The sequence below is a fragment of the Struthio camelus genome, chromosome 10, assembly GCF_040807025.1.
Source record: "Struthio camelus isolate bStrCam1 chromosome 10, bStrCam1.hap1, whole genome shotgun sequence".
NCBI lineage: Eukaryota > Metazoa > Chordata > Aves > Struthioniformes > Struthionidae > Struthio > Struthio camelus.
In genome coordinates, this window is record NC_090951.1 from 10,848,690 (window position 1) to 10,876,569 (window position 27,880).

Sequence of the window (27,880 nt, forward strand, 5' to 3'; positions counted from 1 at the left end):
TTTGTGTAAAGATTCTAATGACTTCAAAAGACACATGAAACTGTCTGTCCAGTGCAAAAGAAATTTGATTACGTGGAACATCAATATCTTTGTTATTTGTTCCACCAGCACCAAGATCAAATCATTAGCATTATAATGCCACAGTAATTTTTGACACTCATTTAATGCTTTTTATGCCCATCTCTGTTCCTGACTGCTGGATGACCTTAGACCTGTGCCTCAGATTCTTCCCTGAAAAAGTGCCTAAAAACATGAAGAGTGAAAAATATGTATCAGGTATTTTGCACTTTCCCTTGGGACAGATGGAAGATTTGCATCATCTGGACTGACAAAAGAAATCATTTGCTCTTGCTGTATATGGGAAATGTAGCTTTATGAGATTTGCACAACCTTTTTTTTGTTTGTTTGTTTTTTTAACTATCCTGCCTCTCCCCACCCCGCTGCTTTGCAGTCCAAAGAATTGCATCTGCCCATACTGTTTCTTACAGCTTACAATCTTAGGGATTCTCCCCTTAAGATAATAAAATATTGCACTGTTTTCCTACTGTTTTCATACAGACTGTATCCCAAAGTGGCCTACACAGTTCAACAACTACCAGAAACAGAAAGCATAGAATTACTTTCTGGATGAGGGAGAGGGGGCATTTATTTTTATGTGACCTTCAAAGTAGTGTCACTGCAGTGGTGAGGAGACAGAAATTTGATGTTCTGCAGGAACTGAGAAAAGTTTCTTACACCGAAAAGCGGGAAAATTGTAGCCAGTGATAGGGGAGAATTGTGTTAAACTAGTAGAAACAGAAATAGTCAATGGGAAAGATATGAACCAGTGTATATTGGAGCAAGTTTAAAGAGGCCTAAAATAATTAAAGCAACTTCAAATCAGATTATGAACTAAGTAGACTTTATGGAAGATAGATATGTATATGTGAGACACATACTTGGACCAATTACTCCAACAAATTGGCTAATATATTATAGTATTTTTTTTCATTGGCATCATTGTGCAGGTGAACTCCTTTCTGAAGTTTATAATAACAATCTAAAGTTAACAGAGTTGTTCCCGTTTCCACAAAGACTACATTTGGTCCAACATATTAATCACAGCGTATCTTCTTCTATAATATTTTAACACTTTAAAAAACAAACAGACAAGAATCCCCACAACCTTCTTGCTGAGCATTCTATTCCATTTTAGCCAAAGGTTGTCTTACATGCTTACCACAAATACAGTAGCTATTTGGGAAACCTTCTCCAAGATGTGCTAAAACTATGCAACAATATGATCTGATTATTGGCCTGTAGACTGCAGAGCTGCCAGTCACAGGCATAAAAGCATACAATCTAAGATACCGTAACAGTGTAGTCAATGCTGTTGATATTTATAAATGCATTTGGGGGTACTGACATTTTCCACTGGAGCAGCTGTGTGGAGACTTAGAAATCATGAACAATTACTCCTAACTGCATGATTGTGTCAGCTATGAAGGCTGACACAAAGGCTTTGAATTAAGAATAGTAGAGAGCAAAGAAAAACCTGATTTAGTGAGAATGCCTGTGTTTTTTTGGGTGCTGAGAACGGCCTCTGTGACTTCGCTTTCAAGAGTTGGTGTTTTACAAGTTGGGCTTTAATTTTTATTTGCTTGTGTTTGGAATCTTTTCAGATTGGAAATACAAGGTAACCTGTGCAGCTTTTGTACCTAAGGGAAATGTAAACGTGATTTCTGAGAAGTTTTTCTGCACAAAGGTCTTCCTTGCCAGACTTCAAATACTTTTTATTCTGCCACTAATGAACAATGTTTTTTTCTCTATTCTACTTTTCTTCCCATTGTTTGCAGGCTCTACAAAACTGTGCAACTAAATGATGTCAGTGGATCTGCTTAAGCACACAGATGTGCTTGTCATAAAATATGTTTCCCTTTGTCTGCCATCAATACAAGGCTATTTTCAATAGCACAACTGGCAAAACGTGAAAAAATATAAATTTTTTTGGGATAAATGTAGCTTCTTTTTTTTCTCTTTTCCTGGATAATTTTCAGATTTCCTCACCTCCATGAATTTGTTTATTCTTCATAGTATATGAATAGATTTCAATCTAAAAAACTAGAATGTGTTTTATATAATAAGTTCTTTTCTCAAAGATTTGCTCAGCATGTTTTTTGTGGTATGACCAATCACTAGCATCACATTGGATATTTTGCATTGCATAGTTAATATGTCAAAAAAGACATATACTTTTCGTTGTATACAGATCTCTCTGCTCTTTTGAATTTTGTACCAGGTAGCTGCTGTTTCAATGTTTCTGAACATCACACAAAACAACTATTTTGAGTAGCCAGTCACAGCTAAGCACAAACTGCACAAGTGCAATGCCCAGTCCCTCCTCTGACATACACTCAAACCTTTTGGACTAGGAAAGGGTGTTCCTGTTCAGATATGATAAGTGCTGACAACAACCTGCCTTCCCCACCCCATTTTCTGCTGAAACCCAAATATATTTTGTAAGGGTGACAAGGCCTGAAACTCTGCTTTTCTTAAGTTACAGGAGTAGGCTGGTATCATCTCTTCTTTAGCAGGAAATAAATGTTCATGCATGTGTGTATGTATAAAGATAACAGGAGTGTTAGCACACTATCAAGGGATAAGACAAACTTACACTTTTCCCCTCTCCAGGCAGAGGTGTATGATTTAAGTTTTTCACTCAGCCCCCAAGAATCAGCACTAGTCCTGGGAAGTGGCTTCATTCTTTCAACTCAGCCACCAGTCAAAGTATGTGGCGTAACACACACAGCTGCAGGGCCTGCTATATAGTCTTTAATGTCTCTGCAAACCAGACCTGAGTAATTACCTCCACCGATTTGCCCAAGGGTTTATTCAAAAACTCCTTTCCACTGTACCAGACTGAGTTCCTATCCTTGCCTGTCAAACTGGAAAGGAAGCATGAGAAATTTTTATCCACAGCTAAATAGCCCTTAATCCAGTCCTTCAGGATTATGCAAGATAGCAAATACCTTTTTTTTCATTCGTCTGTTTTGTGTATCAAGCTGGGGCAAAGATGGATTGTTTTGTTTTGCTCATTAAAGCATGTAAGTGACTTGGAAGCTAGGTGCTTTTAAAATATGCTACCCTAGTGATTTCTTTGGTATATTTTGCCACTATTTAAATGATCAACAACAACAACAGTATACGAAGTATTTGAGTCTCAGACCCTTTCGATAGCTGACAAAAGAGAGAGTGTGTTTTCATCCCCCTAGGGCTCTCAAAAGCATTAAGACTGACTTTCAGTAGGTCGGGGCATTGTTACTCAGGAAGGAGGTGCCTATTACACAGAGTCATCCATTGTTTCTCCTCCTTTCAGATGAACAGAGCATTCTGCCTTGTAAAAAAGAAGAACTACAGTGTGGTAATGGACTCTGCCTCTTAAACTGGCTACGCTGTCAGTATAAGAAGGACTGTGGCAGAGACTACATGTCCATCAAACTAACATGTTCAAGTGAGTTACCTTTCACTTTCCTCCGAAATTATGAGAAAACGTCCTATGAATGTAAATCCCTTTTCTTACTGAATCTGTGTTTGTAACAGTATACTGCTCTATATATCAGATATGTTCCGGTTTTGTTATTGCAAGGATGTGGGTATTTAGGGTTTTACTTACTTATATGTCTAAAACATTTTTGTTGCATGCTGATTTCAAGTGATCTAGCAGTCAAACTTTAGCAGTTGTAGGAATGGAAGATTTGGTCCTACTCAAAATTCATTACGCTAATGTGTTGTGAAGAATGCTGCTCTAAAATGCAGTTTCAAAAGAAAAAAAAAAGTGTAATCTAAACACTGAGAAGGCCTAAAAAAGGCTATTGTCAGAAACAATTAAATACTGGCAGCACTACAAAATTACTACAAAACAGTGACTGCTGGCTGGGCAGTCAGCATTTGGAAATTGAGGCCTGGCTTAAGTTGAGGCCTAGCTTAAATTTAGGCTAAGCTTAAGGTGAATAAGAGATGCTATGAATAAGGCTTGTGAATAAGATTTAATGTGAATGTTAATGTGAATAAATAAACTGCCAGATGTTAAAGTAATATTTGGGCAGGGGGAGAGAATTACTGTCAAATCAAAGATATCCAGTGTATTTAAAGGAGTCATAGGGTAACTATTGTAAACACCTAACTAGTTCCAGCCATTTGTTTTAGAAACAGATTTTCAACATATTTTGAACAAATAAGTTCAAAGATGAGCTGGAGAATTTCTGAAGAACAGAAGTCAGTTGTAGTCTCAGCAGTAGCACGTGGTGATTTAACCGTCTGAGCCATTCCTGTTCATACCTTTTGCTCATGACGTTAACTTGCTAATTTCAAGCTACAGTTTTAGCTCTGAAACCTTCCTTTTAATATATACATTTTGTAAGTAGCAACATCCGAGAAGGCAAATTATTCCACACGTACAAACAGGACCAATCATGTACTGCTGTCATGAATTATTTGCCTGCAATACCTGTTGACTTTGGGTTTTTTTGAGTTAACACAACATTGTGCACAGAAGAACACAGCTGCAATTTTGCAGAAAGGCTTGAAGTTATTGTAGGGGAAGCAGACTGATGGCTACTGGCAATACACTGAAAGCAGATTCATGGCTACTGGCAATACACTTCAGATGAAAGGAAACCAAAAAACACATTCCAGGAGTGTGCCTGATGAGCACCATCCTCTAAGGGGCATTCAGATCCACAGATGCAAAGCAAGGCTAGTCCAAAGTAAAACCCTCGGAAACACAGACAGTGTAGACAGCAGGTCTTCAACACCAACTGTTTCTGTCTGCAAATCTGCACTTGTTGCAACACAGTACTTGGCTTTACAGTGGAGTTAAAGCATTCATACAACACAAGCACTCTGCAGAACTGATCATAGTCCATTAAATAGAGCAGGACACAGGTCAAATCCACAGAGCATGGAAAGATTTTGCGTTTATAGCTGAGAATTCAGAAGGGCTACACTTTACATGTGTGGGAGGACACAGAAGACCTGAATCTAGGCAAGACCTCAGGTTCTTATGCTCTTAACTGCTAATCTAATCAGCAGAGATGAGAACTAGCCATATTTTTTCTGAGCAAGCATGCTGGGGGGAGTGGAAGATTTCGTGGGAACACATCAGTTTTGACAGTCCTACATCTTGCCTGTATTACACACATAAATAAGTCCTACAACATCCAGTGTTCCACTGGGAGGGCAGAAAGGAGAGAAAGGAAGGTCCTGCCAGGTGTTATCTACAGGACATTCATAAGGCCTGCATGTCCCATAAGACAGGAAAAATTGTTTGGCTGGTTGATTTTTAACCTTGAGGTTGAGCAATCATTCCAAATGAAACCTATTGGACTAAATCCCTGATAACTCATTCCATATTTGTGCAGTAGGATTTTCAGATCACATAAAAAGCTTTCCAGCAACTTGCATCTTGCAGAAGTACGCATTATTTTCAGCCCTTTGATAAAGATATGTGCATAAAGTAAGTAGTAAGTGACAACAGACTCTTCTTTAACATATTTAAATATATATATTTTTTCTAAATGCAAAGCTGTCAATTCAGCACTAATAAGAAAAAGCTAACAACCGTGTTGGTTGATAAAATAGAGTCAAATAGTCACAGGTTGGCTCTGAACACGTTATGGTAGTTAAGAGCTCAAAAATACTACAAAACCCACAGATCATTTGCAATGCTTGCAGGAGCACACACAAATCAAAAACTACTTAGAGGAAAAACTCATTATTTTTCAATGGAAAGACTGATTTACTGTTCCCAGCTGAACTTAAGCATAGTGTGTCATCCAGTGAGGCGCTAACATCTGTTACTTCATATATACTTCACAGGTACAGAAACATTTCAGACAAGACAGGTGCCAAAGCACCTCTATCATGTATTGGTTTTGCTGGATAGCAGCAAGAACTGTTAGAAGATCAACACCAACAGAAAATCTACACAAAAACTATGCAATTAGAACTATTATACTGTCAGTCTAATACCATCTCATGTAGCACCACTACCTAGTAATAAAGGACAAGGCCATGATAACAGCTAGATGAGTTCAAAAGTTGACAGATTTACATTTGCCCTTAGACACTGGAAAGTCATGTCTGAAGATGTGGCTATGTGAACACGTGAAAATGAAGTACTTCCGTTTAAAAAAAATCCTCTTGTGATTTATCTGTAGATAACATTATATAATAAGGGTGTGTGGGTACGTATACATTTATACAAATAGGTATCTTCTTTACTGTCTTTCCTTCTATAGATTTGTGAGATAGAGCCACTCCACTTGAATTAAGTTATTTATTTACTTATTGCTCTTATTTCTGCTTTGTAATGCTAACAGCTGAACACATGGCAGAATGAAAGTAACTAGTACAGAGTGAGCTTTCTTTGCGGATGAAGTTAGGCCTAGCGACATTTATTGTACAAAGCTCCTTCCTTCATCTATTACTATTTATATATAACTATTTATTACCTATCAATTTACTTGCAGCATCCTATCTGCATATATTAGCCACCTCAAATCTTGAAACTGGGACAAAAATAGCTCATAGGAAGAAAGGTCTCTTGAATAAAAAACCTACTAGTCCTGTCACCAGCTTTCTTGCCATATTTTGTTTAAGGAGTATTCTTTTCTTCAGGTAGCTCTTAGTGCTCATGCTACTGTGAGATACTTCAGATGAGTGTGTAAAAATTAGTAATTTAAGTAAAGGTAAGACTAGGACTGTAGAAAGTTTATCCCCAAAAGGCTTTCCAAGTTAATATCAAGACCAAACTTATACAGTCTACTTATAACTGTAAATGTACACACATATGCTCACCCATAAACATATAGCATCCCGTACATAAGTACCATCTGTGGTGTTTGAGCCACACGCAGCAAGGGGTTGCAGAGGGCCCTCGTCTCAGTACTTTCCTCCCTGGCTTGCAATGGTACTGTGCTACGGCAGGGCTCACAAGCTGGGCGGAGGAACCAAGGGAGCAGAAGCAACCCCTGAGGCACCTTGTCCTCCTCTACTTGGCATTGCTCCTGGAGCAACCGTTCAGCATGGTGTCTATGGAACATGTCTCGTGTCTGTTAAGTTTAAAAGTATAAAAGCTGTGATACACGACCCTCCATGTCTAGACTGTTGGTCATTACTGTATTTATCTTGAATTTGTTTCCCATGTGAGAATAACTTTGTTGGATATAAGCAAGAGTAGCTAAATCAGTGTTTGCAGCATTTTCAGTTCCTTGTTTCTAATTCAGAAGGCTAAAATGGGAAATGAGTTTTCATTCAGCTTCACAAACACAATATAACAAATCACTTATGGGGAAAAAAGTCTAATGAGATCTCTGCGAAGTAGTGAAAATGTCATCTCTACGTGTAAACAGCAATTCTATGTAAATTAACACAATCAAAAGCAGATGAGAAAACTGGATTATGTGCTTAAGGAAGATTATACTGGTTCTGCCTCAGGTGTTAACATTTCACTTTTTACTAATTTGTAATTAAGTACATTTTCAGTCACAGCAATAGTGCAAAACTCTCATTTGCAGGCACATGGTAGGATAAAATATAAACCTACACATAAATGTATCATTCTGAATCACCAAGGTTAGTAGCCAACTGAATATTTGGCCTATAGGTTAGAAAAGATCTTTCTTTCAAACAAATTTGTACAGTCATACTAATATGTTTTAGAATTTCATAGCAGGACCCAAGTACCTGGGATGCCCACTGAAAGCAATAATCATTTAAAGCATTACACCCTTAAGCTATAAAGCATAAATAAAAACATCAGACTTTTACATATGAGCTACCATTATGCTTTCTCATCTCAAATTTGTTATGTTTTCTTTACAGCTGATGGTATCCTTATTCAGAAATTTAATTCTTTTTATTTTTGGCAAAAAAAGCCTTCATCTAGTTCTTATGAAACTCTCATATCAGTAAGAAGGTAACAAGAAGGAAGCATAGGTCCCTCATTACATATTTCTCTGTTTAAGTGCTTTTAACAGCTATCCTTAAAGCTGGTCTGCATTGTCTCTTACGTATTTTCTGTGTCCTTGGAATGAGTTTGCCATGCTGCTTAAGGACACTGATTAAGAATGTGTACAGATCTGTTACACAAGACTGTTGTTGCTTATTTTGATGTTTTCGAAGATTAGGGGATTGTCACAATTTTAATCTTTTTAATTTAAAGGGGCACAAGAGGGACTATAAATGTATATATACTTAGCAGCATATACATATATACACTATTATGCTATATAAAAAAAAAAAGTAGACATTTATTGCAACAACCTAAAAACCTTTTGATACCTGGCTCTAAGTCACTTATACTTCTTTTGTAACAACATACTGTAGACATTGAAGTGTATAGTACTATAGATCCAAAGATATTGAACTACCACTAGCAAAAATTGTATGGCCATCTTCTTCCTGCTTATGCTTAGAGGCTGCACCTGCATTCCATCCCCTTATCCCCAAACTCCCAGTGAGAATTCTGACCTTCTGCTAAGTTTCTGTTTCTTCAAGGACAAAGGCTAGCCTAATATTTTCTGAGTCGGAACTGCTCAAGAAGGGGTCCTCTGAGGCAAGAGAATTTAGAGCAGAGACAGAACTATTAAAGGGAAATCTAGACAGAATCATTAAAGAGAAAACCTTCTAGGGAAAGACTTGAAATCCAGAAAAAACAGAGGCCTAAAGAGGATAACGCTTTTCTGCCTCTAGCCAGTCTTTCAGACCACAGTGTTAAAATGCTAGTAGTCAGCAGTGTCTTCACTAGTCAGTATTTAAGAATGCAGATGACTAGTGTGCCTAAGAGCCTATTATTACCTGTAGTTAATATGAATTAACTGGAAAGGAGGAGGAAAGAAACAGCTGCTGTCAGGGGATTTTTTAAGCCCAAACAAAAGGCGGCTATAATCCAAATCTCTGCCATGCAATACGGTATTCCTTAGCTAAAAAAGTCTCAATGGATGCTGAGCAGATGGTTTTGAAATGAGTTTCCACTGCGATGCACGTTTATAATTCTCATCATAAACCATAATGTAAAATGAGTGTATACACAAGTTAAATTTTCACTTTTATCATGTCACAAATGAATAGTTTCAGCATAAATATAATGGAATAAAGTGATATTCCACCCTTACAGGTGTCAGTCAAAACAGCCTTCCTCAAAGTCATCCTCAGTTATAGAAAGAAAAAAGCATGATATGCTGGAATTTAAATCCCTTTCTGTTGGTTATAGTAAGTCATTTTTGGATTAGTGTTTTTTCTTCATAAATGCTTTTGTGCTTATAACCAGAAATGATGCGGAGGGCAGTGAAAAGCTTATGCACCACTTAGCGTTAAATCTTACTAAGATCTGAAGGGAACTTAAGTGGTGCACAGTTCTTCGTCTAGTTCTTCATCTGCTGTATTCAGCAGCTGTAGACAGATGTTTTTCTTCAGATATTTTCCTCTGTCATTTTCTCCATATTTTTCTTTGTCAGATAAAGACGGTACCACCACAGTTGGTGGTACCACCATCAGCAACTAGAAGGAATCATCCTCATAATACAGCCAACAGAGTGCTTATAATGAGTGCTCTCTAATCTGGGCTAAAGACAACATCAGCGAGGATAGCTTTACATTTAGAAGAGTTGAATTATCTGATCAGATTTTGCCTACAGCTCATTAGGAAGTATTATATGAACCTGAAGAATTATGGGGAGAGTAACCCCTAGGCAAAAGGAGGAAAATTATCATACAGACGATGGTAATGCTTTCAAGCACCTGTTCTGGTAGAAGCATAGCTTGGTCACAGCTTGAGTGTGAGGAGGTAGGCTCAAGCTTACCTCCTGAGCCTAAAAATTCCTGTGTACAAGAGGCCCAAATGTTGCACTATATATAGAAGGAATTGTCCATAAATGCCATTTGTATTGCAATCCTTATTTCCAATGGAAGAATTAAAAGATATAAGCATATTGCACAGGAGGGCAACAGGATAGCAGGTGTCTGAATCCTATGAGTACTACTCACAAGAAAACTGTTTTCCATGTAATTAGCAAGGCACTTTTGTGATAGGATCAATTAATTACATTACCATGCAGCTGGTGATACTGTCACTTAGTGTGCAGATGTCTAGGTTTGGTTTTTTTTTAATTATACTATGGAATGTTTATCAAAGTCCAAGAAGACTTGCAATGCTGGAAATACACTTTACTGTATTATTTTGTTTCACTCTTTCCATTTTATTTTTGTTCAACATCCTTCTCCCAACTTCTAGCTTTGTAATAACCCAAGATGCCTGTTAGTAGAGCTGATACTACAGAGAACTAGTGATTATGCAACCCATAAATCATAAAGAACACACACATCTTTTGGAATCATTTTTAAAAGTCCATCCAATAATTTCACCTCCAAACTTATGTCAACATGCATCAAACTGATGCATGAGAACTGAGAACCTTTTCAGGTGCTTCTGAGTAGCACTCTCCATTAAAACCCTACAGTCAGGACCAGCAACAGTTGTACTTAATCCTTTCTAGTCACAGACAAGTTTGTCAGCTTTGGAGATTACTCAGTGTTTGAGGACTATAACTATGTAGGGGTTCCCAGAGAATCTGATCACATGCAACTTTGTTTGCTCAGCATTTGGCAAAGCTAAAGCAAAACAGCAATTCAGTCTCAACTATCAAGTAATGTTATAGAACAGTCACCCAGAGAAGTGGATAAAATATAGCCACCGCAGTGAAAGGAAGAGTTGGCTTTCGTGTTCCCCTGAGGAAATTATCCCATCAGTCTGGAAACTGGCAAATCATTCCTATCAACCACTGGTTCTTAAAAATACATCAGAGAAGCATGGCATTTTTGCTTTAGAGTGGACTAAATCCTTTCTGGTAAACTTACCTTTAAACTAGTGATTCTGGCGTGAGTGTTCAGGCCTTTAAGCACACACACAACTTCAGATTATAGAATCCAAAATCACAATAGGTTGTGCTTGGTACAGCTTTTAGGGACATAAAGATTTTCCACAGTACACCTGTTAGAAGTTTATTTGTCCAACAGTTTTCTTTGCTGGCCTGAGAAAGCATTTTTTCTTCAAATGGAGATACAAACAACGAAGTTCCTCAGTCTATTCTACTTGCTCAGTATGCGTGTACATTCACCCCAGGGAATCTTGGCTTTGTTACAAGCCAAGGGGAAGGTGTGAGACCTACTTCTTAAAACATTGGCAGCACATCAACCACTGAAGCAGACTAATGGTAGAGTGAAGGGGAAATGACTTTCAAATCACCTCCTGCCCACTGTGTCATTAATGCCTAAGCTAATATTCTGGATTCACTTACTTAGTAGTTGGAAGGGAATAAAATAAGAACCTTTTGTTCTAGCATTTATAAAACCAGATACTGTAGTGTCTGTAAGGGGGGCTTCCTGTACCAGTAACCACCACCATGTGGTATCAGTACAAACTCTGAATAAGAGAGAGCTTTATATCAGCCACAGATATAACGAAGACCTCAGAAATGGGAAGGGCAAAGGAGAAATGACTCCTCCTGAAACAAATACCTAGCAACGAGTTAAAACAAAACTGACAGCTCTTTCTCAACTGTATTGCCCCAGTTACACTAGCGTGTACCTCACCGAAATCTGTTATGGTCCACTGGTGTAAGATAGACAAGAATGAAGCCACGGTATTTTGAGCATGTCCACTGCTAATGTGGGCACTATCAAGTCACACGGGAACTCTGAGCATTGTTACTTCTTGTATAAACATAAGTAAATGGCAGAGACATTCAGCATATCCTTTTTAAGGTAGAGTGAAAAAGATTTCAGAGGGCTTATAGGCAGGATGTAGTATCTTACACATCCTTTCAGAGCTAGCCATGTATGGGAAAAGCTTTATAGCTAACCACGGCAAAGCAAATGTTCAGGCTGGGAGGGAATCAGGAAAATGTTGGGTCCTCAGCATCAACATCCACAGTATTTACTGAGAGTAGGAGTGGACTTTCAATGGGGCTACAGTCTGGGAGAGATTTCCATCATGTATGTAGCATACTACATAAAAATGGAAACATGCATGCTATTGTCATTGCAAACCATAGTTTTGGCAGGAAAAGCCTTAAAAAAGTGGTGGACCAAACTACAAGTATGTGGAATAAGTTCTTTGGAGAGGAGGGAATCATTGTTCTTTTTGTAGCACCTCACACATCCAGCTTCCTAAATATGGCTTCTAGACATTATGATAATATGAGAATAATACTATGAGCCTGTGTGTTGAACCTTAGTCCTAAAATGCTGTTTATGAAATCACAGTAATCAACAACAGCTTGATAAGCTATGTGTGTGCATCTGTAGAGATGATTCTTACTCAACCCAAGAGCATATGCTTAGCAATAAGTGATGTGTGTATACACATAAACACATACAGATCTACCCCGTAAAAGAGGGGTAGATCTTCAAAAGTAAAACAGGAATTCATTTCACATGGTGAGATCAGAAGTCCTCACAAGTCAATTAGATTTCTACCTTCCATAGTAAATTATTGTCTCAGCTTTTAAAGGCACAATGGAGTTATTTCCTTAGCACACTCCAGGAGCTTAATTTTAGCATTTAAAATGCAAAACACTTAAGTGTTTCATTTAATGTGCAGCAACCATGAAATTTAACCTAATGGGAAAGAACATGAACTATTTAAAGTGTATTTCCAGTATGAATAAATTTCCATATCCTTCCTGTTTCAGTCATCCAGAATTGCCTCATGAACAATTGGGTTTTTACATCTCTCTTCTTCTCTCTCTCTTGGACTTCTGTTTTCGTAGCTTGACCTGAGAGTGATGTTTTGCTGTTAAATCCTCTTGAATCAGAAGCAGAGCTACTGCTAAATCTTAACAAAAGCATTGTACTGCATGTACTTAAGGGAAACTGCCCTGAAAAGCAATGCATAGATTTGTTCCACTTGAGAAAACAAGCTAATATTTCCCTTCTCATAAGAGGAAATCAAATGCATAATCTTTGCTCAAGGGTTAACCATAAATTTCTCTGAAAATATACTCAGCAAAAGAGTGTTGACCTTTAGCCCTTAAAATGTACTTGCCTTTACTTACTCTTCTCCTTTCAGTCCTCTAGCCAGCCCTTTAGAAAAGAAACTTATTTGCACACAAATTTTTAAGCTATTTTATAGCATCTCAGATTGCCTCCTTCCTCTTTTTAAGGCTGTATTATCTATCTAGAGACCTTTTTGAACTCATGAGAAAGTAATATGAAAGGCTCATATTCTGCTGCAAATTTATACACGCATTTTCATTGGAACCAATGAATTTACCCCACCAATGCTAGAGAGTCATATCCTGTGCAATATGGCTGGAATCTTTTATACTGAAGAAATTAAGTGCCTTTCATGTCACTTGACTTGATTTCTTTTTTTATCATTGAAATAATTAAACATTGCACAAAAACTTAAAGTAATTTTCTATCCTGAATACTTTACTTAAGGCTGTTATTAACAGGAGCCAGGTTTGCATTTATTCTAAAAGCTGCATCTCCACAAATAATGCAACAGATTGCACTTCCATTAAGTATCATAGATCATTTGATATAATAATCTACAAGACTCTGTACTCAGCTTTACATGAAATCTATGTAGGTAATCTTGCCTATGGAGAGTTTTCGCCAGGAAATCCCACCTTGAGTTAACTAGGATAGTTAATAGAATCTACTGATGAGACTACTGAGGAAAGTTTATTTGAATATTATCCAGACTGTGATTTTGGACACTACAGATTCCAAGAGAGGCACAGTTCTGTGCTTTAAACAACTATTACATGAACATAATGGCTCTTGAAATAACAGGGTGACAACAGCCACAGAAAATACTACATTTTAACCTAATGGATACATTCTTCTGTTTCCATTCATTCCAGATTAAATCTATTAGATGTCCTCGTAAAGTTATTCCATATAAAGAAAAAGAATTTGCCATTTCACAATCTCCTTGCAACTTTGTATCCAGGCTTCTCCTAGTCCTTGCAGACAGTTTCAGGGGAGGGTATTCAGCCCATTTGAGTAGGGGTTCATGTACTCTATGCTGTCAATGGAGAGGGACAGGCTCATAGTGGAGCCAAGCTACTGCCTGACACAAGTGGCCCAGCTTGCCCTGTAGAGGCATCCAGTCAGTCCTTACTGCCTATACGGGAGACAGAGAGCTTTGATGCCGAAAGTAAGCTGCTAAGTGAAGTTCCTAAAGCAGGTGAATACTTGCTCTTAATCTGTGTGATACTATTATGCACCATTTACCTGTTGAAATAGATAATAAAACCTGGGTTTGGTGACCGTTTAAAGAAACAAGCACAGAACGCAAGCTGGGGGCACTATGTTAAAGGAAAGAACTCTGAACTCAGGAGAACCAGAGTCTGGCCTGATTCTGCCAATTTCTTCCTGAGAAATCATTTCATCTTCCTTTAGTTTAGCTTCTTCACCAAGAAATGCAGATAAATACGCTTGTTTGCTTTGAAAATTGCTATATTATAGGCACAGTAACACTCTTACAAAGGAACAGAATGATATTCCTTAATTTCAGAAAAACTTTTATAATACAAGCGTCTTTATTAGGCTGAAGGCATCTCAAAAAAAGACAAAGGAAAAGAAAACCGTACCTGGTTCTAATTTGGGGGCACCCTAGCAAATCAGTTCTTATGATGCAGCTAACTAATTTGGGCTTTTTAAGACATCGGATTGTTCATTGTAATGATAATCCAAACAATCTTTATCTTGGAATTAAGAAGTTCAGAATTCACTGCCTCTTCTTAGTCTCACTTCTTCTCTGTTTGCTTTGTCAGAAGAAGATGCTTTAGCCTGGAGTTAAATTTCAGTTCCTTGGAGAATTTGTAAAATTTACTTCAGTTTTATTAGAAGAATCTAGATTGCTGTGGAAATTAGTCTGCTATTTCCCTGTTACAACAATATGCAGCTTATTGCCTACGGAAATGCAATTGCTGGGTTTGTTTATAAATTTCATGTGCTAGATTATTCTAATCTGGATTATCAAATGTAGTGACAACGCTATCCTCTTCTCTTACAACTTTCATTTATCCTTTCAAGGGACTAATTTAAAAAGCAATGTCTTCCTGTGCCATTATGCTTATTCAGCATATTTTGCACTTTATTTGCTCATATGAAGTTTTATTTGATGCATATAATACTGCTTGCCAAGGGTTAGTATTTGTTAATCTTGCCTGATATAAAAATCCTAATCACATACCACCAACTCTTGTAAGGAGAAACAAACACTGAAGATCATTTAAATAGCCCTCAAGTAATTGTTAATTAGAGCAGAACTTTTTTCTCTATTATGCATCTTTAGTTTGACAGCTCTTATCTTTTCATAAGCATGTAACTGAAAAGAATAGAGGTTTTGATTATAACTGAGCACAGAAATCTGACATATAGTAAACATAAAAGGTAAGCCTACATTGTTCTGGCATCCTCTGCCTCCTAGCAAGAGAAATCAGGAATGGCTAATGTTAATCAGTAGCCTTAAGAAAGGAGTATAATCAAGTAGTATCAAGCAAAGAAGTCAGTGCAAGGTCTTCCTGAAATGAGATAGTAGTTCTGATGATGACCCTCTGCCCCATGAACTTGCAAAATGCACAACTCTGCCTAAATACAGCTATTTTCAAAACAGAGGTAAGAATACTAAATTATGTGATAGGATATAAAGAATTACTAACTAGTAATTCTTCCAGTTCCATAGTGGGAAATGATTAGAATAATTGTTATATTTTTGAAAGATATTAAACATTTCTTTGTACAGTTGCATTTTTACTGGAAGATAAACTGAGGTTTAAAAGGAAAGTTTCTATCAAGGTAGCATGCCAAAGGCTGCTGCGTAAACCCCCAAGCACAGAAATGGAACTAATCTTGTTAGAGAGTTGTCTCAACTATGCCTTTTCCTTAATCTGTAATGAGAAGTGTATGAATTTCAGAAAAGGTTACTTTTAAGTATTTCAGTAATTATTATTATGTAAGCAGTGTATGTCTATAACACAAATTTTCAAAAAGACAAGAAAAAGAGAGCCCATCAGCTGGGCAGATACTGTTCCCATAATGTAAATAGGTAAAACAGTGATAGAGTTTTTGAATATGTGTCTCAGTGCTCCTGGAATTGGAAATTTTTTTTATGAATACAATCAGGCATGCATTTAAAGGCACATAAAATTAAGTATGCATGTAAGTGCTTTCCTGAATTGAGACCTAACTACTTTGTCCAAACTCTCTTTCTTCTATATAAGCAGCAGAATCAACCTTTTTGGCACATTAGCTTTATAAAATAAGAATTAGTGGGAAACACTACATGCAGTGGAATTGCAAATAAGATGAAAAACATCAGCGAGCAAATAGAAAAACACTCAGCAGAGCCAGGGGACAGAAAGCCTCCTTAAAGTTCTAGATTCAAATATGCCTTCAGTCATGACTGAAATGATTTGGTTGGTGTCATTTGAGTGCCTAACAGAAGAGGCTTGTTCGTATCATTACACTGCAAGAGAAGTATTTATAGCTGCCAGGCTTTGTTCCAGAGAGAACAGTGGCAAATAAATACAAATTATATATAAATACATAAGCAGGGCAGAAAAAAGACATATGCTAAAAAATAAGATATTCTTCTTATCTATCTTGCTATGCATTGTTAGACAATCTTATAAACAACAGTAATTCACAGAACAACTAAATGCTGTTTATAAATGAATTAAACACTGATTAAGTCCTTCACCATCTTTCTAACACTGCATCTGCCATAAAAGTTACCTGGGGAAAAAGGTACTTTTGTCAGGAATTGAGCATGCTTATATATCACACTTTAGGGCAATTAGGAAAGATCTAGAATTGCAAAGGGTCTAACCCTAGGAGTGCTGAATTGATTTGAATTTGAATCATGTGCCTCTTGGAGAGCTGAACCTTGCTAATAAATAAATAAATAAATAATGAAAAAAACCTAACCTCACTGAGGAGCCTGAAAACCTGAGGCTGTGCTCTGAGAGGAAGGCTGTGCTCTGAAAGAAAGGCTGTACAGGACATTCCTGCCCGCTCAGTGCTCATAGATGTGCCCCACAACTGCAGCGTGGCTCTTCCTGAGCCATGCTGCTGTAGCAGTTTGTGCATCTACTCTGGAAGCTGTCTCTGGAGATTGATCCTGTGTATAGGAACAAGGTCAAGGTGCTGATCCTGCTTCCAGAATAAAGCTGTCATGTGGAAGGTTTTTATTCACACAACTCAGTTCTCCAATGTGCTTCATGCCATGGCCATAAAAAGTTGTGCTGGTGTAACTCAGGGAATGGTGCTCTGTCAGGCAGGGGGCAAGAATAGTTAGGCTGGTGTTGCCTGTATATGCCTCATCTAGTGAAGCCACATATCTCTGACTAAACAAGAACATTAACAGCCATTCTGGGGATTCTCCCAGGAAAGAAAAATGTCAGAACTGACACACTGCAGTAATCAGTAATAAGCTGTGTTGGCAAAAATCTTGTAGGTGTCACTGAAATGTAAATGAACCCCACTGACTCAGGGAAGCAATCTCCAGACGAAAGAGACACAGAACTTATTTGCATTTGCCAAGGGATTACAAATATCATTCATTGTTCTCACTCCCTTCCTCTCAGACTGAAACTGTTGGCTCAGTGCCAGCAGTGCAGAGATTCATTTCTCTTTCCTGAGACTAGTTTAATACCAAGAGAATGATATTTGTGTCCTTGTGCCGGTCCGCTAGCTCTTTTTCACACATACTTTGCTTCAGGAAATCCTGATTCTCAATACGAGGAACTTAGTATATAACATAGTATAGTAGAAACATGTAGGAATACATAATTTGTATGGAAACCAAGAGGTCAGTCAATGAAAATACAAGACAGATTCATTACTTCAATAAGATACAGTGAGATCAATCCACAAACTTTGATTGGGCTCCAAATATTTTCTTATACTACATTGGTGATAATACTCAGAATACTCAGGCTTTGCAAAAAACTAGAGGAATTTCTTCTGGAAATACTCATTGGAATGTGAGATAATGAGAAGGGCAGAAAGTCTTACCTAGTGGTAAAAATGAATAAGACACGTATATTGTAACACCTTAACTTTTACTGTCTAGAAAAAGGAAACACCATCAGGATAAAAATAAAATATACTAAATAGCAGAGGAATATTATTTAGGGCTGTTTGTTTTCAAGGAATATAAAGCAAAATATGAAAAAATCTAACAGACATTAAGTGCCATACCTTCACTACAAAAAAGAAATAGCACAGCAATCCCCAGTGCTGAAGAAATGAAAGCATCAAGAGAAAAAAACATTTTTCCATTGTAAGTCTCTTTTTTTCCTGTTTTCTGTCTTAATAAAACCCATGTAATATTCATCAAAAATAATTGCTCAGCTTAAGGAAACAGTGTGCTGATAATGTATGCCTCTTCCAAAGGTCACAGAAAGTGCAGGAAAAATATGCAGAATTAGAACATGACAACACAGACCCTAAGACGCAGATCATGTGGTGCAGCAAGGGCCAATTGGGTTTAATTTAAATCACAAGTCAAGTCAAGGAACAACAGAGTAAAGGAGTTCCTGTTTTGGTTACTGACTTCAGAAACACATTCAGTTAAAACTTCAGTCTACCCAAGTTCACTGGTATGTTAGTCCACACAGTTAGGGCGACCAGCTGCCCTCAGGAGACTGCAATGCAATTGAACATTACCGGCCTTTTAAGTAGGCATACAATAAAATGTTCTTCTGACAGAATTTTGCCATACGTGTACTAATAGAGGTCAACATGGGATTTCATGATTGAACAAACGAAAAAAAGTCACAGGATGGATGTGCTGAAATTGTGCACATTTATTTTATCATTTGGTGCTTGAGAAACTGACTTCTCTGCCACATGACAGATTACTAAGATCATAATGAGTAGATGTTTGGTAACATGCTACCCCTCAGTACTCATACCATGCCCTCCCTTTGAAACAGCTAAGTTCCTGATCTTTTCTACTGGGGCAGGGGAAACTACGTTTGACATATAGATGGTAGCTTCCATTCACCCAGCTGTCCATTGCACTGCAAAGTCCAAAAGTACCACATCCTCCCAGTATGTAAGCCTCTCTCTATTTTGCCCTGTGTCAGGGAGCTGACACAATGCAAAATAAATCCACAGAATCTGCTTCTGTAATCCATCAAAAAGCCACATGCCCCTTAATAGGGAGTCACAGAGCCCCTGCTAAATATTACTTACAGAAATGAGGTAGCTGTGGCATCAGAATTATGTGGGGGTAATGCTGCTCTGGGTCCAGTCCCATCAGTGGTTATTGCATCCATGTATTATCAGAAGGAAAGCATGCATCCTTAGTCTCCTCCACAGTTACAAAGCACAGGCAAAGTGGCATTCACCAAACAGAAATAAAACATTCGTTATAGCCAGCATCTCTCCTAGTGCTTTATAGAAACATGAAAACCTTGTTTCAGTCTGCTGTTTGGAGTGAAAAAAGCCTAATTTTATCAGCAGAACTTGCTCACAAAACTGAGAAGAGCTCTTAGTAAAGGATGATAAAGTGAAAGCTAAGATTAAGGCTGACATTAGGCAAACTGATTTCATATTAACCTTGATTTGGCATCACAGCACAGCACCCATTTGTGATAATATATGCATACACATTTGTAGGAGGCAGACACGAGTGTTACAGGCTTGATGTATTCATATTAAATTATCTTGAGTAAGAACCCAAAGGACAGTGTTTATAGAGTAAATAAGACTAGTGAAATATTCCATTGATTAAAAGACATCCATCACAAATGTTACCACATCCCTACCATGGAAAGAGGTTCCACACAATTGTTATGTAATATTCAGAGTAAGTGAAATATTCCACATACTGGTAAGGCCCAGAGCTGCAATCCATTCCACTCTTCCCAGGCCTCTGAGCCAAAATGGCGCACTGCAAACAGGATTGCTTTTTTTGATAAGGTGGCTAATCCTTTTAAACCAGGCTTTGACCTCTGTGCCATACACACAAATGCTGTTGTAGCTCTCTTCTGCATGTTTCTTTTCCCCCGGCAAAAGCCTCTTTCTATCTGATGGTGATGCCTAAGTTCCTTGGCTTTCCTTATGTTCAGCAAATAATATTCTGCTTAGCTTTTATCCAGACTTCCAATGAGAAGCAAAGCTCATTCTTCCTGAGCAACAACATTGCCACCTCAGCACTAAGAAAGCAAACCTCTAGAACAATCTAGTAGGGCTGCAACTACAAAGGATTCAATTCCCTGATCTCTTCAGACCTGTGTGAAATGACAAAGAATAATCAGTTATTATTCCCTGTTTGTTAATTCACTTTCTCCTAAGTAACGCTCTCTGTCCATGAGTATTCCTGAACACCAGTAATTAAACACATAATGTCTGTTTTTGGCCAAGAATATACACAAATGTTGATACAGTGGATAAGGTAGATGATAATCCAGAATTAGTAGCATGGGTGATTGTTAGTGGAGAGCTGCCCTGTTACCTTTATTTTGAAACAGATAGTTGCAGTTATGTCCCATAGCTTCAGGATATCATTGTTCTTCTGGTATTCCTGTCTTTAACAATACCCAGTATGCCCATATTCATTACCACAGCAGCCAGGGTCTTGCACTCACTGGACTGTGAAGTTCCCTCCAGGCTAGAGCCATGCTTTCTAAAACTGAGGATAACCCAGGGTCTTTGAAGCTATTCCCACCAACTTCTACAACTGTTCTACACAACCTCTTTTGTCTGGGTAAGAAAGAATTTCTCCCTCCTTAGACCCCTATGCTTTTTTTTTTTTTCTCGGTTGGTCAGGCTGGAACCTGTAGGAAGTAGAGAAAACTGAGGACTAATCTGGCTGAGGTAGTGACAATGACGTTCTTCCCCCAACTCGCATCACCATTCCAGCTCACCTTATCAGCCTAGCTCAAGAACCGCGTAAGATTCTCTCTTAAAATTCCACCAGAATCGGACACAAGCTCCTAGATCACAAGAATTGGACACAAGCTTTTATTGCAGCCTGCGAGTCAATTCAGAGGAGCAACAATGCAGTCAGCTCACATTTTCTAACTTTCTTCTTAGACATGAGGGCTAGAATTATTGTTGGAATTTTTTCATTTTGTTTATTTTTAAAGGAAAGCTGAGATTCTGATGTCATCACAAGACCTGAGAGCCAGGGCTGATAGAACCCTAATGCTTCCTTCTGAGGCTGATTGTTAAAGCCCTTGCAGGATCGCTGGGCACATCAAGTGAGCGCATCTACCACTACTCCCTTTGCAGGTGCTATCTGTAGCTGGCACACATAGCAGGTAAAGCCACAAACTTGCCTTCTGCCTGTCCTCTTCAACATGCTAACCACAGCAGGGTAAGGAAAAATATTGCATTCCCAGCGTATAGGGATTGCTGTTGTGACTGACACACAACCCAGGCAACGCGGAGAAAAGGGATAAGCATGTGCTAGCAGAACAAGATAAAATCTGGCCTAGAAGAATTAACTTCTAATGGAGTTCAGCTAAGCACTTCTTAAATTTTTGAAAATATTGCATGTATAAGTCTAGTGTTTCTTCCCAGCTCTGTCCTTCCACACTGACAATTTATATGGTTGCCTTACAACAAATCATCTGGTTTTTTTATTTGTAGTATGATAACGAACATCTGGAAAATGAGCAAAAAATTGAATCAAGGTGAAAGAATGTCTTGATAAAAAAACACCAACAAAACCGTGAACCAGATTCCAGCACTGGGGATGAGTGACATCCAACCCAGACTATACTATTTAAGGAGAATTTATATCACTAAATGACAAGAAACAGCATTTTCTGCAGCCAGTGGACACTGTTCCTTTCCACGTGACATTAATATCGCTATGGTAAACCTGATCTATGTCAAGTAATACTCATGTCATGGAGCACAAGTTCTCTTTGGCTGATGAACCATCAAGTAGGTCAGTAGAGTCAGAAAAAGCCACCTCAGCACACCATTTCCAATCTGTAGTAGAAACACTGAATATCAAAGAGAGTGGCACCAGGAAATAAAGAGCATTCACCTTAACAATATGAATTACTAGTAATATAATACAAGAGAGGAAAAGGCAAAGACACTTTTCCAAAGCCATCATCCTACTGGGTTTATTTTGCTCACGCTATGCATTTTTGATGGGTCAAATAGATACCAAATATTTACTCTTTAATATCAATGTTAAGTGTAACTTCCCATGAATCTGCAATTTCTTTATTGCACTCTTCAGTCTAACCTGCTGCTCAGTACAGGGAAGAGTGTTTACATTAAAAAGAACTGAATTGGCTCTCTGCTGCTTTCCCTGTCTTTTCAGTGAAAATTGTAACCTGACAACCACCCTTTGACAGTCTCAAACATGAAAAAGAATCAAATGCAAAATCATAATACTAAAATAATATCTTTTAGTTGTTAAACATTTTGAGGACAAACCTTTCTATAAAATAAATAGAAATGACTGTCTAGACTAAAAGGCTATAGATTAAAAGACAAATTCTCCCTTACTGTAAAATACATGATCTGTAGCAGAGGTTTTATGGAGGAGAGGAAAAAAACTCACTGCTTTCCCACTGTGTGTGGTACTTTGACCTCTAAACCTAGATTGCTCTTTTTTTTTACCATATCCTGCACAAAGAATGCAAGTAGAAAACATTTATACTTTCAGAGATGAAATACTACTTCAAAAGGCAACAAGACCCACTTGAATAGAATGTGTTTGTGTTTAAGTACTAGAGGGGCGAAAAAAAATCACGAAACGCCATGGCGTTTTTTGCCTCACACACAGGGTATCCTGCAGCAGGTCTCATGTGAAATACAGTAGGGATTCCTAGTGGTCTTGCAAAACTTCATTAACTTTTTTTTCCTGAATACAATCTTTGAAATATTCCAATGAAATGTTTCACTTTTTTAGAAATAGAAATACTTTTGACTTGTATTTATTTTTCCAAATTCATTAGCGTGCAAATAAGTGACCGAGAGCGTAGTTATAACCCACGTTTTTCTTCCTCGATCTATACCATCTAAAAAGCGTTGCAAGTCTAATATTGCCAAGTTCTACACAACTATTTAGACAATGTGCCCCTTTTATCTTGTACAATTCTACTTATAAATTGCGTTGATCCCTTACTTCAGAACTAAATAGTTTTATTTGTGCAACTGCAGAAACAAATCATCTCCACTACCTGATCCAATCTGTTAATTTTGCCCCTTGTTTTTAAAATGTTCCTTTCTTCCTATTCTTCAGCAGAAATGAATAATATAAAAGGAATAAAATTACAAAATCAGAAGTCCTTATCCTTGGGCATTTGTTTTTCATATTTATACATTATAACATGTTTTAAGTTGTCATTCCCTAGCCTTTTTCCTTATCCATTCAAGCAGCGTATACCTCTGACCTTGAAAATTAACACTGGGTACAAAACTAGCGTCGTGGCCTTCTTGTATCCAGGTAAAAGTTTCTTTTAATTCTTTATGTTAACATCAGTTGCTCCAGAAATTCCATCTAGCTTGTTACATTAATGGTATGTTCATTTCTGAGCATCCCACTTTTTTGATCTGTAGACTTGTTCATTCATCTCAGTTGCCTTTGAGGCCACAGCATCAAAAACAAAGGTAGTTAAGCACTCTCATAAATCATCTGGGGAGGCTGTGGAATCTTCAACATTTGAACTATTAAACAACAGAAAGACAGGCTGCCTTGCCTTAAGACCTCTCTAACTCTAGTTTCTTTGAAACTACTATTGGCAGAACAAGATGAAAGAACAAGAGGGAACACTTATTAAACTTATTTTATTATTTTTTCTTAGAGGTTATATACCCGAGCACTGACAACTCCAGTACTGTAGCTGGTGAGTGCTAGAAGAAGATTGAATAGGGCAGTGTCAGATTTGGTGCATTTTCTTCCTGGCCACCCTGAAACAAACTATTCTGTGCAAGGCGCTGGAGCAAGAGGAAGAGGCATTCCTGTTTTCATTGGCTCTTCAGTGTTACCTATTAGGACAAATAATTTAGATGGATTTTTATTTAGATGAAGCTTAACGGAACCACTGGTGGAGATGGTCTTTAAAAGCAAAGATTTCACTCTGGCAGACTGGGGTTTCCTTACCACGTCCTCCCTGATTTCCTGCCTCCTCCCATGCCTCCCTGCACTGTCTCCCAAAAGAAGCCTCATCTAAAGCAAATGTGACAGAAATCAAATACATGTTATTCCAAGGTTCAAGAACCCTTCTCTACACTTGTAATTCTTTAATTCAATGCAATAATGAAGAATAATTATACTGTCTTTATTCAAAAATATTAACTACAATAAAAACTGTTATAGGTCCAAAACAAGGCAAAGCCTCAAAATTAGAGTTCTTTGCTTAAATTTGCTTTCTGTTACTAACAGTCTGTTACTAAAACAAAAGCATTACTAAGGTTGTAAGTAATTTGCCACAATTCTACTGGAGAAAAATAGAACATTTGTTGAAACAACCAAAACAAACAGAAAGATTGCAAATTTAATTCAGTAAGCTTGCAATTAATGATTAGAATTATGGTCCTACGTATAGATGCTTGCATGGACAAATAATTGATCTGATTTCATGCCATGATCAAGCATATAAGTACAGATACAACCGTGTATGTAAAACGGGTGCGAGTGCAGTTTTGAAGATGACATTCCATCAGCACATCTTATTAACAGCCTGCTCATTTGGAGTCCTACCTCAGTGAAGTGTCTGCTTCTAAATATTTCATGTTTGTAGATAATTAAAAGATGAGCAAATAACTGATCCAGTGCACAAGATAATTTGACAGAACATGTGTGTATTGATTCCTCGTATAATAGTTCAGAAACTGAAGGCTTCTTCAGGCAGAGTAGAAGCAGTGCAAAAAAAATTAGATTACCCATCTTCCATCAGTGGTATCTACTTTATAGTCAGTGAAAAAAACATCTTGTGCCAAAATCATCAAAATAGGGCCATAATTCATAGTCAATAATCACTGCGACGGGTATCATAAATGAATAAATTATGCATTTGTTTACCACTTTTTATCTGAGGCATAGTAACTTTCTATGGTTGATGTGCGTGTCTCTACAGAGTTTCCAGGTAATCAAACATTGAAAAAGTGAACACAAGGGATAAACACACATACTAGGCTGTCTCTAATCTTTCTCAACAGGTAGCATTTATCTGCAAGTAACACAAGAAATGAACTGGAGCAGTGACTTTCAGAATCAAAAAGCTCACTGAACAGTCTTAGCACTTCTTGAATCAACAAGGGTGCCCACACCTTCACAAGTATTCAGTGCCTTGCAAGCTCAGGTATATCGTTGGCAATGAGGCCATCTGTTTTTGTAATCAACCTTGTCTTTCTTGGCCCACCCCTTAAATCTGACATTTTAGGAAACTATGCAGCAGCTGTTAGTTAGAAAATCTGTGATCTCATCCCTAGGACTTGACGGGATAGTACTATCAAATGAGACAGTAAATATGAATACGTCAATTATTTTAATAATCCAAACAGTGTGATTTTTCCTATATCACACGCTATCAGCAAAAACAAGATCAAATAGAGATAGGATCTAAAGTGAAAGTCCCTGTACTGTATGATATTCACTAAGGCCTCTACAACCAACTGTAATGCTACAGTACACACAGGCTGAACAGAAGGCTGCAGGTGTAGCTCTGTAAAACACTGTAGTTCTTTTTAGCATTTCTAACACATTTCTCCAATGAATACCAGTGCAGAAACTACCTAAGAAGGCATGGGTTCAAACAGGATTTTACTTGTGCATAGTGTTCTTAGCTTCCTTGGGAAATAATTGATATCTGTCCCTCTACGCCCACTAATTAAAAAACAAAACAAAACAACCAACCACATTGCCCTCGTGATTTGTGATGAAAGGCAGGGCCTCTCCCCTTCTCCAAGTCATAAACAGCATGTCTGTATAGTACAATTTCAAGACACTCCTGCCACTCTTGATTTAGTTATAATGGAGGAGGAGATGTTCATGACCCCTCAAGATACCTTGTGATGCACAAGACAAGAACAAAGAGTTTAATAAATTATTTGATTTATACAGAATTTTCAAACCTTTCCCATTTAATATCTTCCCTCAAGCTTAAGGATGGTGGGCACTTTTGATAAAAATATCAAAAATGTATCCACTTTCCTCTGTCATTCTGATTGGACATTTTGCCTGTAGAGCTGTATTTAGAATATGCTGTGAAATCCATGTTTTACAAATTGTGAGAAAGAGCTGTTTGTTTCCTCCACCAAGGTAACGTATTATTTCAGACTTGCCTGGAGGCAATAGGGGAATTCTGAGTTTACTTCGTAATATGTCTGTCAGATAGATCTAAAATTATTAGCTTTTTACTAATTAATAGAGTCTTACCTTGGCATTTTACATCAAGTTACTATATTTCATTTTCCACTTACGAAAATCAGGAATTCATATTTATATTAAAGCACAAGAGTTTTTAAATAGAAAACAGTCTACTTTAAATTTTAAAGTCTTTCTTAAGCTTGTTTTTGTTTAATTTGAACAACCTAATTGGTCATTGCATTGCTCTTACTGTAAGCAATTGAAGTTAAAGGCTTCCATATGTGTGTTGTTCAGTTGGCTAGTTCATTTGGCTAAAAACTCTGAAACAGACTGGTGCTCCTTGGCAGACATCCCAGATTCCAGCTGCACGTCTGGTAACTAGACTTTGGACAGGTGACCTGTGGAGATCAGTGGGATAAAAAGCTCAAAGCTTTTCTTGGGCCTGGGTTTTGATCATGGTTGCTGTCATTTGCCTTTCTACCTCTCTGGCTCTAATGCTGCTGAAAGGGATTTTCCGCAAGTGTTTAATTGTAAGGTCATTATGAAGACACTTTCCAGCACCACAGACAGAGATCCCATTGTATTTTGCTAGGATTTGATTTTTTTCTAGTAATCCTGGAGCACTCTGTTTTTCCCCTCTTATTCCTTTCAGTGCTGCATCACGTTCACGAATAAGCCTCTTTCAGAATAGCATTCACTTTTTTCCAGCCCATACATTGCATTTCTACTGTATCCTATAAAATAGGAGCTGTTTTCATGCTGTCAGTTTCTTCACAAAAAATAATTATCTACTAATGCAAGGACAATAAATTTTCAGCTTGCTGTTAATCTTTAAATGTCTTTTACATCAGCCTATTCATGCATAAGAAACTAAGTTTGTTCATACATTTACATCTGATTTGAAGTAGTTGCATATCCAGCTATCTTATGAAAATAACAGTCCACAGAAGAGCAGGGGCATGCAATTTACGTACCCAAGTTGAGTGATTGCTTTGAGATGGTTATAAATTCCTTTTAATATGAACTTTTTACATCACCCTCATAGTGAAGCACATCATGAGTTCTCCTACATTACAGGACTACAACGTAATAGATACTTTTGTTAGGGAGAAAGTGAGTTTAGTTAATTTGAATACCTTATTGTTCACACCATGTGAATCCTCTTGGCCTCATTATGAATCTAACAGCATAATTTATCTGCCAGCACTTAGATAAAATAAATCTTTAAGGCAGATAAGAGGAAACTGAAGAGAGTTGGGGTTTTTTGTTTTTGTTTTTTTTAAGTCTGGTTCTTTTTTAATTTGTTAATCTGCAATTGTAAAAATCCTTGCTGACAGCAAGTATGCAAATGAAAATCCTTTTGCAATTGTCCATGACCAGGGTAAACAAGGGCAGAAATGACTTCCTTCTCTATTACAAAGTTGTATATAGCTCTCTCCATATGTATTTGCCCATACACTTGAAAGTAAGTAGAAGAGGATTTTCCATCAGCCTAAATACTAGTTTCTCCCCCAAGAATCACATAGCATTTTT

General features: G+C 37.6%; 1 protein-coding gene across 2 annotated transcripts in view; it reads left to right on the forward strand.

Moving 5' to 3' along the window:
* The window catches only part of BEAN1 (brain expressed associated with NEDD4 1), a 74,449-nt gene that overhangs the window by 12,353 nt on the left and 34,216 nt on the right, over nucleotides 1–27,880 (forward strand). For both annotated transcript variants that reach the window (XM_068955872.1, XM_068955871.1), the window contains exon 3: nucleotides 3,356–3,490. In XM_068955872.1, the coding sequence (XP_068811973.1) occupies nucleotides 3,356–3,490 (135 nt within the window). The remainder of the gene's footprint in view (nucleotides 1–3,355; nucleotides 3,491–27,880) is intronic.